Source organism: Chlorocebus sabaeus, chromosome 9 (assembly GCF_047675955.1).
Source record: "Chlorocebus sabaeus isolate Y175 chromosome 9, mChlSab1.0.hap1, whole genome shotgun sequence".
NCBI lineage: Eukaryota > Metazoa > Chordata > Mammalia > Primates > Cercopithecidae > Chlorocebus > Chlorocebus sabaeus.
This window is the reverse complement of record NC_132912.1, coordinates 63,466,351-63,481,257: the sequence shown is the minus strand read 5'-3', so window position 1 is coordinate 63,481,257 and position 14,907 is coordinate 63,466,351. Positions and strand designations below refer to the sequence as shown.

The window sequence follows — 14,907 nt, the reverse complement described above, 5'->3', positions numbered from 1 at the left end:
AATCCTCCTATCCCAGTCTCTAGAGTAGCTAGGACCATATGTGTGTGCCACCACACACCTGGTTCAAGACACCAGGCTAGTCTTGAACTCCTAGCCTCAAGTGATCATCCCACCCCAGCTTCCAAAAGTGCCGTGATTACAGACACGAGGATTCTAAGTGAGGAATCTGAGGCACTGTCATGCCTCACGGCAGACACCTAGAGCTCTTGAGGTCATCCCCCATAGGTGACCATCTATTCTACCTGCAGTGGCCATGGCAGGTGGCTTTGATCCATCCTGCTGAGCCAGTAGAAAGAGAAGCTAAGACTTGTTATTATTATAACATGGCAGTTGCCTCTGTGGGGGCTCAAGGCTTCCTTCTGTATATTTGGTTCCACATTTCCTCAGCAAAGGGTGAAAAGCACTTTGAATGGCTTTATTGCAGTAGCTTCTCTGTTGTCTCTATGATCAGACTTGATTGGAAGACAGATTAAAATTCCTTTCATTGAGGGGCTGGCAAGATTTGTTTTGCCCTATTAGAATCAGATAGGCAGGGGTTTATGCCACTGTTCATAAATGTATCTACATCACAGGAGGCATGCAGGATAACTGTAGTTCATAAGTTAGCATAAATGATGAATCCAAGTCCAAGACTCTCAGGCCTGTCAAGAAAAGTGGGGACAGTGGAAATTCCCGAGGCGGAGACCATGTAATGACCCACCCTTCTGTTCCTCACATGGGACCGAGCACACAGGATACCCTTAGCAATTGTCAAGTGCTCCGACTGTACCCAGCAGAGGTGGGAGGCTTTCTTGCAAGGGGCACATTCGATATCCCTGAGAGCCAAAGAGCATCCAGTTAATGGTCACTTACTCACAAACAGTAGGGAAGGACAGACCCACGAAGGCACTGGAGAGATATTCTGTGTACATTTCATTTGAGACTCCTTCCAAGTAGTATTTCTGCCACGTGTCTTCCTCAATCTGAAGGAAAGGAACACATGCGGAGAGTTTAAAATATGACGGTGGGCTGTAAAAGGGAAACCTGAGTTATACTGTCAGGCAAACAAATGAATGCGCTGGTTAGATAATGGCGACCTTTTCGGCAATCAGGAACACAGCCTCTGCACCCATATAAAGCCCTCAATGACCCTAAATTCATAAAATGTGTGCCCTCTAAAATGCCACTTCTTTTTTAACCTGTGTGATTTCTTTCCTTTTTTTTTTTTTTTTTTTTTTTTTTTTATACAGGGTCTTACTGTTGCCTGGGCTAGAGTGCAGTGGATCACAGCTTGCTGCAGCCTTGAACTCCTGGACTGAAGCAATCCTCCTGCCTCAGCCTCTGGAGTAGCTGGGACTATAGGTGTGCATCACCACGCCTGGCGATTTTTTTTCTTTTCTTTTTTTTTTAGATACAGGGTCTTGCTATGTTGCCCAGGCTTGTCTCAAACTCCCAGCCTCAAATGATTCTCCTGCCGCTGCCTCTCAAAGTCCTGGGATTACAGGTGTGAGCCACTGTACCCAGTCTTTAATCTGTATGACTTCTAATGGTGTGGAGACATGGGCACTCACCCACAACATTAGTAGGCAAGGAAATTGATACAACTGTTTTGAACAGCAATTTTGCAATTATTATCAAAATTTGTAAAAGTACATGGTATTTTACACAACAATTCCGTTTTAAGTATTCATAGCAAAGAAACAGGAAAACACAGGTTAAAAAAACATACAAGAACATCCTTTCTATTCATGAAAAATGGGAAATAACCATAAATGGCACACATACAATGGAATACTAAGAAGCAATTAAAAATTATAATGAAAATGTATACCTGTTCATGTATAAATTCTGTAAAAAGGCACATTATAAAATAGTGTATATAATCTGATCCTATTTTTTCGATGCCCTATAGTTATCTGAGTGTTTGTAAAGCTATAAAAAAAATCTAGGAAGTTTTATATCAAAACACTAACAGTTATTACCTCCGAATGGTAGAATGATACTTTCTTCTCTACAGATTCCTGTATTGTCGAAGGCTTTTATAATGAGCATGTACATATTATAATGAAACAGTATATTTCTACTTTGCACGAAATGACAGATTTTTATGACCTCACAAGGAATATCACAAAAGGTAAAATGTTAGTTTCAGAGACGTCTTGCTCCAAATTTCAAAAGGAGTATCACAAAAGTAAAATGTAGTTTCAGAGAGGTCTTGCTCCAAATTTCATTAAAATATGCATTTTCTCTAAGTAGTCAAGTTTAGTTGGTTTTCCCAGCAACCCTCTTCACGCTAGGTATCTCTGGAAGGATTTCACGGTGTAGTAAATGTTCTCTTTTTTTTTGAGACGGTCTTGCTCTGTCACCTAGGCTGGAGTGCAGTGGTGGGATCTCGGCTCACTGCAATCTCTGCCCCCTGGGTTCAAGAGATTCTTTTGCCTCAGCCTCCTGAGTAGCTGGAATTGCAGGTGTGCACCACCATGCCCAGCTAATTCTTGTATTTTTGGTAGAGACAGGGTTTCACCATGTTTGCCAGACTGATCTCAAACTCCTGACCGCAAGTGATCTGCTGGCCTCGGCCTCCCAAAATGCTGGGATTACAGGCGTGCACCACCGCTGCGGGCTTACAATGGAGTCAATCTTTAGAAACTGGTGAATTACAAGGAGAATGTTGAGCCACTTTGGGAGCTTAGGGATCTCACAGGCCTCCCTGAGGGAAGGAGGGCAAGCTGTGTGTCTTTGGCTGCAACCTCTCAGGCTTCCCTTCCAGTGGGGGCTTGGGTAAGAGGAAGATGAGAGGAAGCCACCCCGCCAGCCAACAGGAAGTGGTTCTTTAGAACGTCTTGTGCTGATGTTGTATTCAAAGGCATCTTGCCTGTGGCCTGTCAGTTAACTGGGAGAAATGCAACAAGTGGATCAGAAGGGGACCTAGGAACAGTGGGCAAGGACACACCTACCATCTACTTGGTGACACTCCAGCATACAAAAGCCGGAAAAAATTTAGAAATAAACTGAAGGCTCCCTGACTCTGTGCTTTCTGTCTGGTTTTTTGCTCAGTCTGGGTGATTAGATTACGTAGGTTAACTTCATTTTTTTGAGCTGCTTCCAACCTACTCCCACAGGTGAGACATTAGCTAGGCAGTGCTGCTGGGTATGAGCTGTTTATCTACAAACTGGCCTTCCCCAGAGTGGGGTCCTTAAAAAAAAAAGTCACTCAATCAATTCTATTGCTAAATGGTATGATTTTAAAAATTAACTGCAATGTGTTTAGCTAAGCATGAACTTTTTAATTTCACCAAACCATAGGATCTCAATCATTTTTTTTGAATAAAAGATATGCTTGACTTATAAGCAAAGGTCACTAACTCTAACTAATTTGAAGAAAGCCTAATCTGCCTTAGTAAAAAATGTTGGAATATAGAATATTTGGGAAACAGTATTAGCATAATTTGTTTTATTAATGAATGGGATACTATATGAGGTCTCACTAATTATAAATCCCTATACTAGAGCCTTATGGGCAAATAGTATTCCTGAAAAAGAATTTGGCCTATTCTTTTCATATGTGTTCTTTTATAATGTGTTGTTTATGGTCTAATTTAAATACAACAACTGATTATCAAAAATAATGAAAATATAAACCTTTATTATCGATCATTGGTGGTATTCCTCAATTAATGTGGTTTTAACAAGGTTCTTTTAGTTTTGGTCAGAATTTCATGCCTTTGTGTCCTAATGAAGCTATTTTTTATACCAAATTTTATTGTAGGTGAATCACTAAACTTTTTAAATAAGAAGGAACATATTCTTTGTAGGGTAACAATGTCATTCATGTTTGTTTTGAATTTAGCAAAAATTGTTCTATTGAGTCATTCATTCAGCAATTATTGATTGCATATATTTTTCATCTTAGGATCTGTTCTAGTTTCTGATTAAATCAAAACTGGTATTTACTTCCCCAGATTTTTATCTTTGCTGGAGAAAGCACCAGATATATCTGATTATGATATACCTGACCACATATATCTGACTTTTAATGATTTTTCCATATCTTTTTTCCTGCAAGTTTGCCTTTGTGGCTAATCAGAAGTGCTTGAGGACTAAAAGTCAAATAAGTAGAAAAAAGTACAGAATGTTCTAGAAAACAAAATGCCTCTTCCACATCCTTGTGTAGACCTGCAGATAACCTCTATACACTAGACCTAGTAGCATTGAATCAACTGAATAAATGCTGGGGCATTTAAATCCGTTGTCATCGCCATCTGTTTAAGATTTCCACATCTTTAACACTATTTCCATATGGATAGTCAATATGTTTTTGAGGTTTCTGGTAAGGAATTTCACTTTTAAAAGAGGCTAAAATTGCTAATTGAATTACACTGTCATCTTCTCAAGCACTGTATGTAGTTGGTGGGAATGTAAAGCGGCACAGCCACCGTGGAAAACAGTATGGTGGTTCCTCAAAAAATTAAACATAGAATTACCACTGGATTCGTAATTCCACTTCTAGGCATATATTCAAAGGAAATGGAAGAAGGATCTCAAAGAGACATTTGTACACTCATGCTCACAGCACCATTAGTCATAATATCCAAGAGGTGGAAGCATCCCAAGTGTCCATGGCCAGATGACTAGATAAACAAAGTCTGGTAATTTACAATGGAATATTATTCAGTCTTAAAAAAGAAGAAAATTCTGTCACATGCTACAACATGGATGACCCTTGAAGGCATTATGCTAATTGAAATAACCCAATCACAAAAAGGGCAACTATGTTATGATTCCACTTATATGAGGTACCTAGAGTCCTCAAATGCATAGAAACAGAAAGTAGGATGGTGGCTGCCAGGGGTTGGAGGGAGAGGGAATGGGGAGTCATTGTTTAACTGAGACAGAGTGTCCATTTTACAAGATAAAAAGAGTTCCGGAGGCAGATGGTAGTGATGGTCACACAACCATGTGAATGTACCACTGAACTACCTGCTTAAAAATGATTAAGAGCAAATTTTATATGAGTATTTTATCACAATTAAAAAGATTTTTAAAACCTTTATGTAAAACATAAGAGCAGGAGAATCAGTAATTATAATTAATACTGAGACCATTTAATCCTTAAGTCATGCCAGAAAAAGGACAGGAATAGGCCGATCACATCAGACGAGTCAGGAGTGAGAACCCAGAGTCATGACATCATAGTGCATCACAAACTCAGCAACAGAACCTCAGTCTTTATACCGACCCAAGGGCTGAAATTGTCACCTTCTATCAAGGTTACTATTCTAAGTCTCGAGTGTGATATCTTCGACTTATTTTTGAAAAGCAAAAACAAAAGTATACATTTCTCATACAATGCATTCTTAGACAGAAAAAAAAGTCAGTGCAAAATATATTGAATTTAAATCCTTGGCCACACCTGTAATCCCAGCACTTTGGAAGGCTGAGGCAGGAAGTTTGAGGCTAGACGTTTGAGACCAGCCTAGGCAACACAGCAAGACCCTGTCTCTACAAAAAATTAAAAAATTTGCCAAGTGTGGTAGCACACCCCTGTAGTCCCAGCTACTCAGGAGGCTGAGGCAGGAGGATAGCTTGAGCCCAGGAGTTCAAGGCTGCAGGGAGCTATGATTGTACCACTGCACTCCAGCATGGGCAACAGAGAGAGATCCTGTCTCTAAAATAAATAAATAAAACCTTGTGTTTAATACTAAGAAAATGAAAGTGAACAAAGAAATCTGGACCAGGTGAAGGGAGTTACTGTCATTATGAATTCCCCTTTTATAGATGATAAAACTGAGGCACAGAGAGGTTAAGAAACCTGCTGACAGTCACAAAGTGAATCTGTGGTACAAAAAGGATTCAGAGTTCACACTCTTAACCATCCAACACAAAGATAGAGGGGTTAGGATTTAGGCAGATGGGGAGGATTTGCTGTGTACAAGTACCTAAGAGGCAAATATCAAATTTCAAAACCAAAGCCCATCAAGCACTCAAAAGCCCAAACTCTGTAGCCCATGACTTTAAGAGACATCTAGCAAGGAGTAATAATCCATTTTGGCTCTAGCTGAAAGGGTGGTTCAAGCCTCCTCTCAGAGCATAAAAGTGTGGTTTCTGTCACACAAAATGGAACCTTCCTAGCCTACAACTTCTTTCCTAAAATAGTACATGCTGTTCCCCACATTTGTGTTGTCAATGTATTTTTAACTGTAATGTGAAGACACACTTCTCAGCAGAAAAAATGAAGGAATGGGACCAAAATGACTTAGGGAAAGGTGCCAGAATTAATTTGCCAGCCATTCAGCAATCAGTCAAAGGCAGAGCATTTCCTGAGGCAGCAATTTATCCTTTGGCTGTCACATCAAACCCCAGCTGTTTTAGAAGAGTGCCTAGCAAAAGATGAGCAGGTGATGCTCTGTGGGTCCTTATTCATCAAATACACACGGGATCATCAGTGAGAACAGGGGATTGAGCCAATGAACTAGCTTGCCTACACCTCTTACTGTCTTATTTATCTACTCTTCATTATCTAATTTTTCAACCAGTCTAGTTGAACCTCCCAAGCAAATAGTCTCACACCAATCCGTGGGCAGACAGCTCCCCCATCAAATATACCCTCCAACTGGAAACCTCAGCCTTGGCTCCGTGGGAAGTCACACCTTCCTGATCCCAGGTTCCGCATGTGTCACTAATGGTGGGTTGGTAATGATGCCTTTTATTTTTTATGCTTCCTCTGATTAGAGTGAAACTGTGTTTCTCTAATGCTAACAGCCCGGTGAATGTGAAAAATTCAACTCTCCTGGCTGGGAGTGTGTTACAGCCGTCATGATTTCTGTACCCAGTAAAGAGTCTGAATAACTGTGTTGATTACAGCCAAATAATCTTGCAAAAGTCCATCTCTACCCGTGAAGTCATACAAATAATTCCAAAGACTGTCATATACCAGTCCTTATTTAATTGAAAACAGGCATACTCTTTTAATCCAAATATATATTATAGTATGCATATCAAAAGTAAAGAACTAAAAGGAGATTATAAAAAACCAATGACCATTATGTTAATAGCTGCAATAAGAAGAGATGAGTCGTAACATATACACACTAACACTGCCCAAAACAGTTAGTAGAAGGTTAGTGTATTCACAAGAACTTATTACATTTACTGTTTTTAAAAAAGTCTATCTGAATTTTCAGTGAATATTCTTCTTGTAAAGGATCCACAGTTTTAAATCTTAGAAGTGCTTAATAAGAATTAGCCACATTTGAATGAATATTTATATATATATAAATTACACAACACATTGTCACTGTCCTTTATAATAAGATTGTCTGAAACAGAATGCAGTCATATGAACTGACTGGCATATCTCAGATGCCATTAAAACATATTTATCTTGACCCTACCCCCCAAGAAAACCCCACAAAATGTGTCAAGTCTTTGCCTACAAATTAAACATGAAATCAAAATTGATGGGCTCTAGTTGATGAATGTTTGGGCTGGTTACTAAAATGGATGGGGGGAAATTTGTATCCATTCCTCAACAGCATGCTCTGTCAAGGGGAAAAGTTTAATTGAATCTTGCGTTTTCTCATTTCTTGCTGAAAAGTACGATGTTAAGGCCAGCAAGGCATTAAGAAGACTTCATCATGGGACTTGTCAGATTCTCTCCTCCTCTATTTCCCTCTATGTTCCAATGTCAACAAACTTTCCCCACTTTTTATCAAAGGGCATGTGGTTATCTCCTTCTCCACCTCTTAACCTCTTCGTTCTTCAGCATAATTGCAAATCCTGAAAGCAATTCATAGAATAAACAAAATGAAATGTTTGAGTCTTGCTAGCTGAGGTCCAAATGGTGCCAGCACAGAGAATGCCTCGCTGCACAGTTTTCTGGGGTGGAGCAAACTAGTGATCAAGCTGAAGCCAAAGGAAGAAAGCAGAAGAGAATAGTGATTTGCACCTTTTCAGAATGTATTTCTTCTCTGTGCCAAACTGCATCTCAACGCTGAACTTCTTGGATGTGGACTCAGTTCAGCTGCCTTTCTGAAAGTTGCTTGGATTTCAGGGACTCCATAACAATTTGGCATTCCACAATTATGGCCTATTTCAGACAGCATTTTCCAGAATGTGTGAATAGGACAAAAAGATCTCAGATTTTTCCAAAGGTTTCAGGACAAGGTCAGTTAAAACAATTTTGGGGGGATTTGATGGAATGCCAGAAAACTGGTTGCTTAAGCCATGAACAAATAAATAAACGACTCCAAATATTAATTTCGGAGTGGACTTGGGCCAAATCTCTTACTCTCAGACAAGTAGGCTGCAGACTATCAAATGAGATTTCTTCCATCAGACACTATGAAAAAAGAATCAGCCCACATGAGGTGTTCAGAGAGAAATTAAAAGACAGTGCCAGAATACATGGCATTTTCCCTCACTCCATTATCCCAACCAGGATTATTTCTGGAAAGACAGAGTGCCTGAGGAAATGAAGGTAAAGGAGGGGTTAACAGCAAGAGTGATATGAGAACTTTTTAAAATAATAATTATTGAGAAATTTTTTTAAAGTGTTACACATGTGGCAGAAAACTGGTCCTTTCTTTTTAACGCGTAGAAAGTTTTGCCACCCTCTCCTTAATTTTCTCTCCAATATAGAGAAATGTTTTGTTTCTCTATATGTTTACAGTTAAGAGACCTTTTTAAAGATGGGTCTATTCACTCTCTGTCCAAATAGGAATTTGGTTTTGCAACCTTGCTAATAGTAAAGAACATCTTTACATGTCCTTCAAATAATAAGGTTTCTTAAAAATACCACTGAAAATAATTATTTGGGTAAATTGAGCAGGAAGTAAATGTTTTCAGGCAGGTGTCTGCCAAAGCAACCTCAGGGTAGTTCAGCTTCATATGTAGGGTTTTCCAGGGCAGCCCTCCTCACCCCATCTGAGGTGAGAGACCAGGGTTTAGCTTTTATTTCTAATATCAATTTTTTTGCAAAATCTAATAAAAATGAATTACAGGCCAGGCACTGGCTCATGCCTGTAATCCCAGCACTTTGGAAGGCCAAGGCAGGAGGATCGTTTGAGCCAAGGAGTTTGAGACCTGTCTGGGCAACATGATGAGACAATCAATCAATCAATCAATAAGAATTACAAAAAAATAAAATGAAAAGATAATACGTGAGGTACAAATTCAAAATTTTTATCATAGATTCACAACCCATATAAAATTAATCCATCCAATTGCTCTGAAAGTTTCTAAGCACTTACTCTCATCTTCTGTACTTAACTCATCATAGATGAGTATCAAACAGCTCACAGTCCCCATCCATGGACCATGGACCACACTTGGAACTGTGCTGGTTCACAACATGGCACCACTCTGTCTTAAAAATCTAACTTCCCACGATTTCCCCTGCTCCAGAAAGGCAGAATTATTCTCAACTAATACTTCACAGAATGAACTTGACAAAACTTAATAGCAGGTGTTATCTGAAACAAAGGAGAATGGGAAGGGGATTCTGTAGTGGCCCCTACTAGAATGTGGGAAATATCAAAGGCACAAATTTTTACCTGAATCTCCACTGCCTGGAACTATGCGTGGAACATAGTCACAGCTCAATAATAGTTTCTGAATGAATGAAATAAACTTGGGAAGCACAGAATTTAACAAAGCCAACTTGTTTTATTTAATTTTATTATTTTACTTTTAGTGCAATGCTCCTTAGAGTATTTAACATGATAAAAGGAATTGTAAATCTCCAAGGGGGGAACATGATTTTTTTTTTTTTTTTTTTTTTTTTTTTTTTTTGAGATGGAGTCTGGCTCTGTCACCCAGGCTGGAGTGCAGTGGTGCGATCGTGGCTCACTGCAAGCTCCGCCTCCCGGGTTCACGCCATTCTTCTGCCTCAGCCTCCCGACTAGCTGGGACTACAAGCACCCGTCACCATGCCCGGTTAATTTTGTTTCTGTATTTTTAGTAGAGACGGGGTTTCACCATGTTAGCCAGGTTGGTCTCGATCTCCTGACCTCATGATCCGCCCGCCTCAGCCTCCCAAAGTGCTGGGATTACAGGCGTGAACCACCGCGCCCGGCTGGAACATGATATTTCATCACAGAATCCTTTATTTCAAGAAGCAGCTCAAGAAGATGGGATATGCTAATCTAAAAACTTCCTCTCCTGACTTCCCACCCTGAAATCTCTGTTTCCCTTGATCCTTCTATCACAAATACGTCTCTCTATGACCTTTTTCAATTGTCAAAATCCACTGCTTCCTTTAACTTTCAAGTCATAAACTACCTCCTCTCTGAGGCCTTTCCTCATTTCACCAATGTGCTGTGCTGTCCCTGCTTTAATGGGAATAGTAACTGCACACATCTCTCAGGAGGCAGTGAGGGCTGAATGAGATGATCAGTACAGAATGCTTAGAACAGTACCCGGCACTTAGTAAGTGCTCCATGTGTGGTGATTAGCGTTAAGTACCATCACAGCATTTGATTCCCCTGACATCTGAAGAGAACTACAATGAAGTAGAATTCCGTTTCCGTATCGACTGAAAGCTCCTTAAAGGAAGGGCTGTCTTACTCAGCTCTGTATCTTCTAGAACAAGCAGCACAGTACTTTGCAAATAAGAGGTGCTGAGTTAATATCTGCTGAGTTGAACTAAGCAAGATAAAACTGGAGAAAGAGACCTAAACAAACAAGAACAATTTTTCCAGGCACCTAATCATAAGTAAGCATGAATAACTTCATAGCATTTAGTGGGACATGAAGTCAACCAATTCTGCTTCTGAGCGTGGAAAAAAATTCTGCACTCTTAGGATCTACCAGGGAGTACGTATAACTGGATCATTTTTACACTTCCAAAAAAACTTCTTACTATGAACAATATTTTCTGGGAAATTTTTCATTACGGAACATCTTGGGCTTCTTAGCAAGTGGCTTATGGTTTTCTAAATTCTAAATCCAATAACTTGGAGGCTTGAATTTGAAAGACAAAACTCTCAAGAACTGGTATATTGCCACCAATCTAACTGGAGTTATTCCTACTAGCTAGAAGTCCTGCCTGCATTTCTTGGGGAGAGGAAGCCCCGTCCCTCCCCATCTCATGCCTATTCTATCTTCCCCTTGTGACTCAGCCCTCCTTGTCTTCTCCTTGTCTTCATTTTTTGGATTCTAAAGTAAAGTCAAACAACAATTCAACAGGAAGTAGATTGAGCCCAGGGAAGGTGATGTTTGGCAAGTTCATTACTCCTAAATTCTAAAATTGAGGCCAAAACAATCTTTACCAAAAAAAAAAAACTGGGAGAAGAGGAAGGGAGTTAGAAAGAACATTTGAATCCACATAGGAATGAGGAGCTTGCTTTTGATAACACAAAAAACTAGAGAGTTGCCTATGCCCTTGAAGGATCTTTACTATTTTAGACAGTTTGGTGAGAATCCCACCATCCACTGTTGTTAACAAATGACAAGGTCTCACCTGTGGATGTGTCTGAGGGCTTACTTAATAATAAGTCCTTTGAAACATGGAGTCCAGTGCTTTCTATATTTTGATATGCATGTGTATCACCCAACGATCTTGGTAAAATCCAGTTTCTCATGCGTTAGTCCTGGGGTGGGGTCAAGTCTATAAGTCTGCATTTCTACCAAGCTCGCAGATGATACTGATGCTTCCCATAGAAGGACCACACTTTGAGAAGCAAGCAGCTGTTCCCAAAGACATTGAAGAATAAGGGGCAAGTATTGTCCTGATGCCTTGAGGATCAGAGATTCAGAAGAATAGATTACAGCCTAAAGGATTTGAACCGGAGATGAAAAAGAATGCTTTCCATGAACTATTGCTAGATATTGGAGCCAGTTAGAGAGAAAGCTTTTAGATAATTAAGCACAAGATGTGTATCCAAGTATTTGGGCTGTTGTGATAATTAGCCTAAATAATATTTCAGGGGTCCAGATTTACCTACTTAGTTTCTCTCCATTGATGCAGTGACCCCAATAATAGCTTAATCTCCATTGGAATGTGGGTTGTGTAGATACAGAAGCAATGACATGACTATATTGAATTCAATTAAAAATAAAGTTTCAGAAAACAGCCCTGATTTGCATCCCTAATTTCTATTCAACTTTCCCATTTTAGGACACAGTATTGAGTGTGAGGACGAAAATGCTTGCCAACCCAGTCCCGTTTTAGTGACAGCAGATTCTGGGTACTTATGCCTCCTATCGCTGTACAATATGGCCTAATAAAGTCGCGCCAAAGAGACTAGATTTCATTTCAGAGCAAAGGGTTCGGTCATAAACTTTTGCTTTCTGGCTGAACAGAGCCATTCCAGCCGCGAGCATAAATTCTGCTAGTTTTAGGTATCAGAGTGATTGGGAAGCCAAATGGGTTATTTGTGAGCCAGGTAGCAAAGGCAGAAGCACCAGCTTTATTGTGTATTCATTGTTATCTGGACAATCTCTTGCCAGTTAGAGAATATTTTCACAGGAAGTTAGAAGCAATTTCAGAAATTCCCTTCTGCGGTTTCCTAGAGTGGATTTTAGGCCTCATCAAAAAGATATTTGGTTCAGAGATTGAAAGTGGGCAGCCTATAAATTGCTGAGGTATTTAGCTGGGCTTAGCAGTTTTCCTTTGAGGAGGAAACCGTGATCCTGAGTGCTCACTGAGTGCAGTAGGGAAGTGCCTAAGTTCATGCAGCCTCTGGCATCAAAAAATCCCAGCCTCATCATGTGCTCCTGAGCCAAGGAGCATAACCTCGCCAAGCCTTAATTCCCTTCACCTGCAAAACGAGAGCAACACTAGTACCTACCTCCTAGGAAGGCAGCCGAAATGAGGTGGTGCATGTAAAGTGCTTAGCAGGGTGCCTGGCAAATAGCTAACATTTGTGGGGTACTTGCTATGCACAGGTGAGCATGTATTCTCATCATACTAAAACCTGGCATTTATTGAGTGTGTACTTTGTCGACAGTCTATAAATGTCAGCTGTCATTGTAAGTAATGAGTGATAGTGATGATGCTGATGATGCTGATGATAGGCAAGATAGCTCTACTGTTCAGACAAAGAAACTATGCCAATTAGATGTGGGGCCTGTGATTCATGGCTTCCTATTGCTTAGCTGCTGCCAGAAAAGGCTGGAACATCAGTGATCATCCAGTGGTTCTCTGAATTGAAGAGAAACATTAAGCAGCCTGAGTTTGTCCCCAAAAGATAGCAGTGTTCTCTGGAGGTCCTCCCTACCACCCATGGACTTTCCTAATGGCCAGCAAGTGAACTCTGGGTAGATATGATGATAAGGGAGAAGTTGATATTTGGAGGAGACATGATGATCTCCCAAAATAGAAAATGGATCATGTGTGGGTAACACCATTAACGTGATGTAGGATCACCCAGCCTGGCTTTCTGAATGGAGCCCTGGGCAAGCAGGACCCTGATAATCAGGATGAATTAGCTCCTGGTAGTTCCTGCACTAGACATTTGCCCACATCTCTCAGTTAGTACTCCCTACACACTATTCTTATCTCTCATTCTCCTTCCTATCAAATGGCTTTGCTACTCACTTCCAGCCCTGCCTCCAAGACTGATTTTGAATGGATACCTGGCATATCCTTGGTTCACAGGATGAGTGTGCTTAAAAAAAAATAAAAACATAAAAGTACTTGTTCAAAATATTATTTTTAAAAATACTTGTCCAGTTTGTATTTGGAGGAGAGGCAGAGCACTAGGTGGGGTGATAGAGAGAGGAATGATCCCTGGTTAGAATCCTCAGACTCTACTGACCCTAGTAATTCAATCTTGAGCCCAATTTTGCATATTTAGCAAAAGAAAAGTTTTGCAGTCAAGTAGACCCATGCTTCTTAGAAAGCAAGTTATAAAACATCTGTCATTACTTGAACATGCCACTTGGGAGGAGGGGACTCAACCCTCCTAGCCCAAAAGCCTTATCAAAGTATTCCCTCAAATACCTTATTAAAGTATTCAAAGTGATCTCAAACTTTCTGCCTCCTGATAAGAGTTCTGGGAAGCACACTTTTCTATTTCTCGTTGCATTTCTAGAATGTTTTACCACTCATTGTAGTTCAGCATCCCCAGAAAACTGCCAGGCAGGCCATCACCCTGCAGTTGGTATACGATGGGAAGAGGGAGAGGACTTGCTGTGATCCTGTTTGGGTAAAGAGACCCCTCCCTGTCCCTATGCTCACTTGTCCCATAAGCAAGTTCAAGTCAAATACATTTCCATCCACTGAGGTAACTCATTCCAGCACACAGCTGTTCTTCCAGTCAACGCCACTGCAGGGCTCTCCCTGGGCAAAGCTGCACTTGCTGGATGGGTTTTCATTAACATATGGGAAAGAATAGTCAGCAAATCTTCACTGTTGCAGAGGACTGGGAAAAACTAGACAGATGCACCTAGTTCTCACCTATCCATGCAGACAAAATCATCTAGCCTTAGGGAGTGGAGGGTGAATTTCCAGAGAGGCTGAGGGGGTTGGGAAAACCAGTGTCATTTAGGTTGATGAACAATGCTGCCGCCCTAAAAAATGTATTCAGTCAGAAAATTCTGCTGACTCCGTATCTCACCACAAAGAGCTCCAGGGACCTTCCCCGACATCAGTCATTTACAAAAGTGTTGGCAACACAAAACTGTAAGCACTGTAGGTAGGGATGCCTTTATGCCACCTTAGAGGGTGGTTTTATATCAGGCTTATTCCTCTATCTTCTCCCATCAGTGATCCACTTCTGACCCAGTCTCAAATCTCATCGCAAATAGAAAGCCAAACAGTATCTACCTCCATCTCCTAAGAAAGTGGAAGGAGAGAATTTATAGGCTGAGGGGTAGGTGCTTTCATATATGGATAATCTTTCAAAAATGCCACAAGCTCTTCCATTTTTTACAGCAGGTAAATAGCGAGCTCAGAGAGGCTGTAAGACCTTCCCCAGGTCTTAC

The 14,907-nt window shown here is 40.5% G+C and overlaps 1 protein-coding gene across 10 annotated transcripts in view; it reads right to left on the bottom strand.

Annotated features, from left to right (window-relative positions):
* Positions 1 to 14,907, bottom strand: part of KCNMA1 (potassium calcium-activated channel subfamily M alpha 1) — a 762,160-nt gene that overhangs the window by 163,755 nt on the left and 583,498 nt on the right. For all 10 annotated transcript variants that reach the window (XM_038010350.2, XM_007962879.3, XM_038010343.2 and 7 more), the window contains exon 15: positions 853 to 962. In XM_038010350.2, the coding sequence (XP_037866278.1) occupies positions 853 to 962 (110 nt within the window). The remainder of the gene's footprint in view (positions 1 to 852; positions 963 to 14,907) is intronic.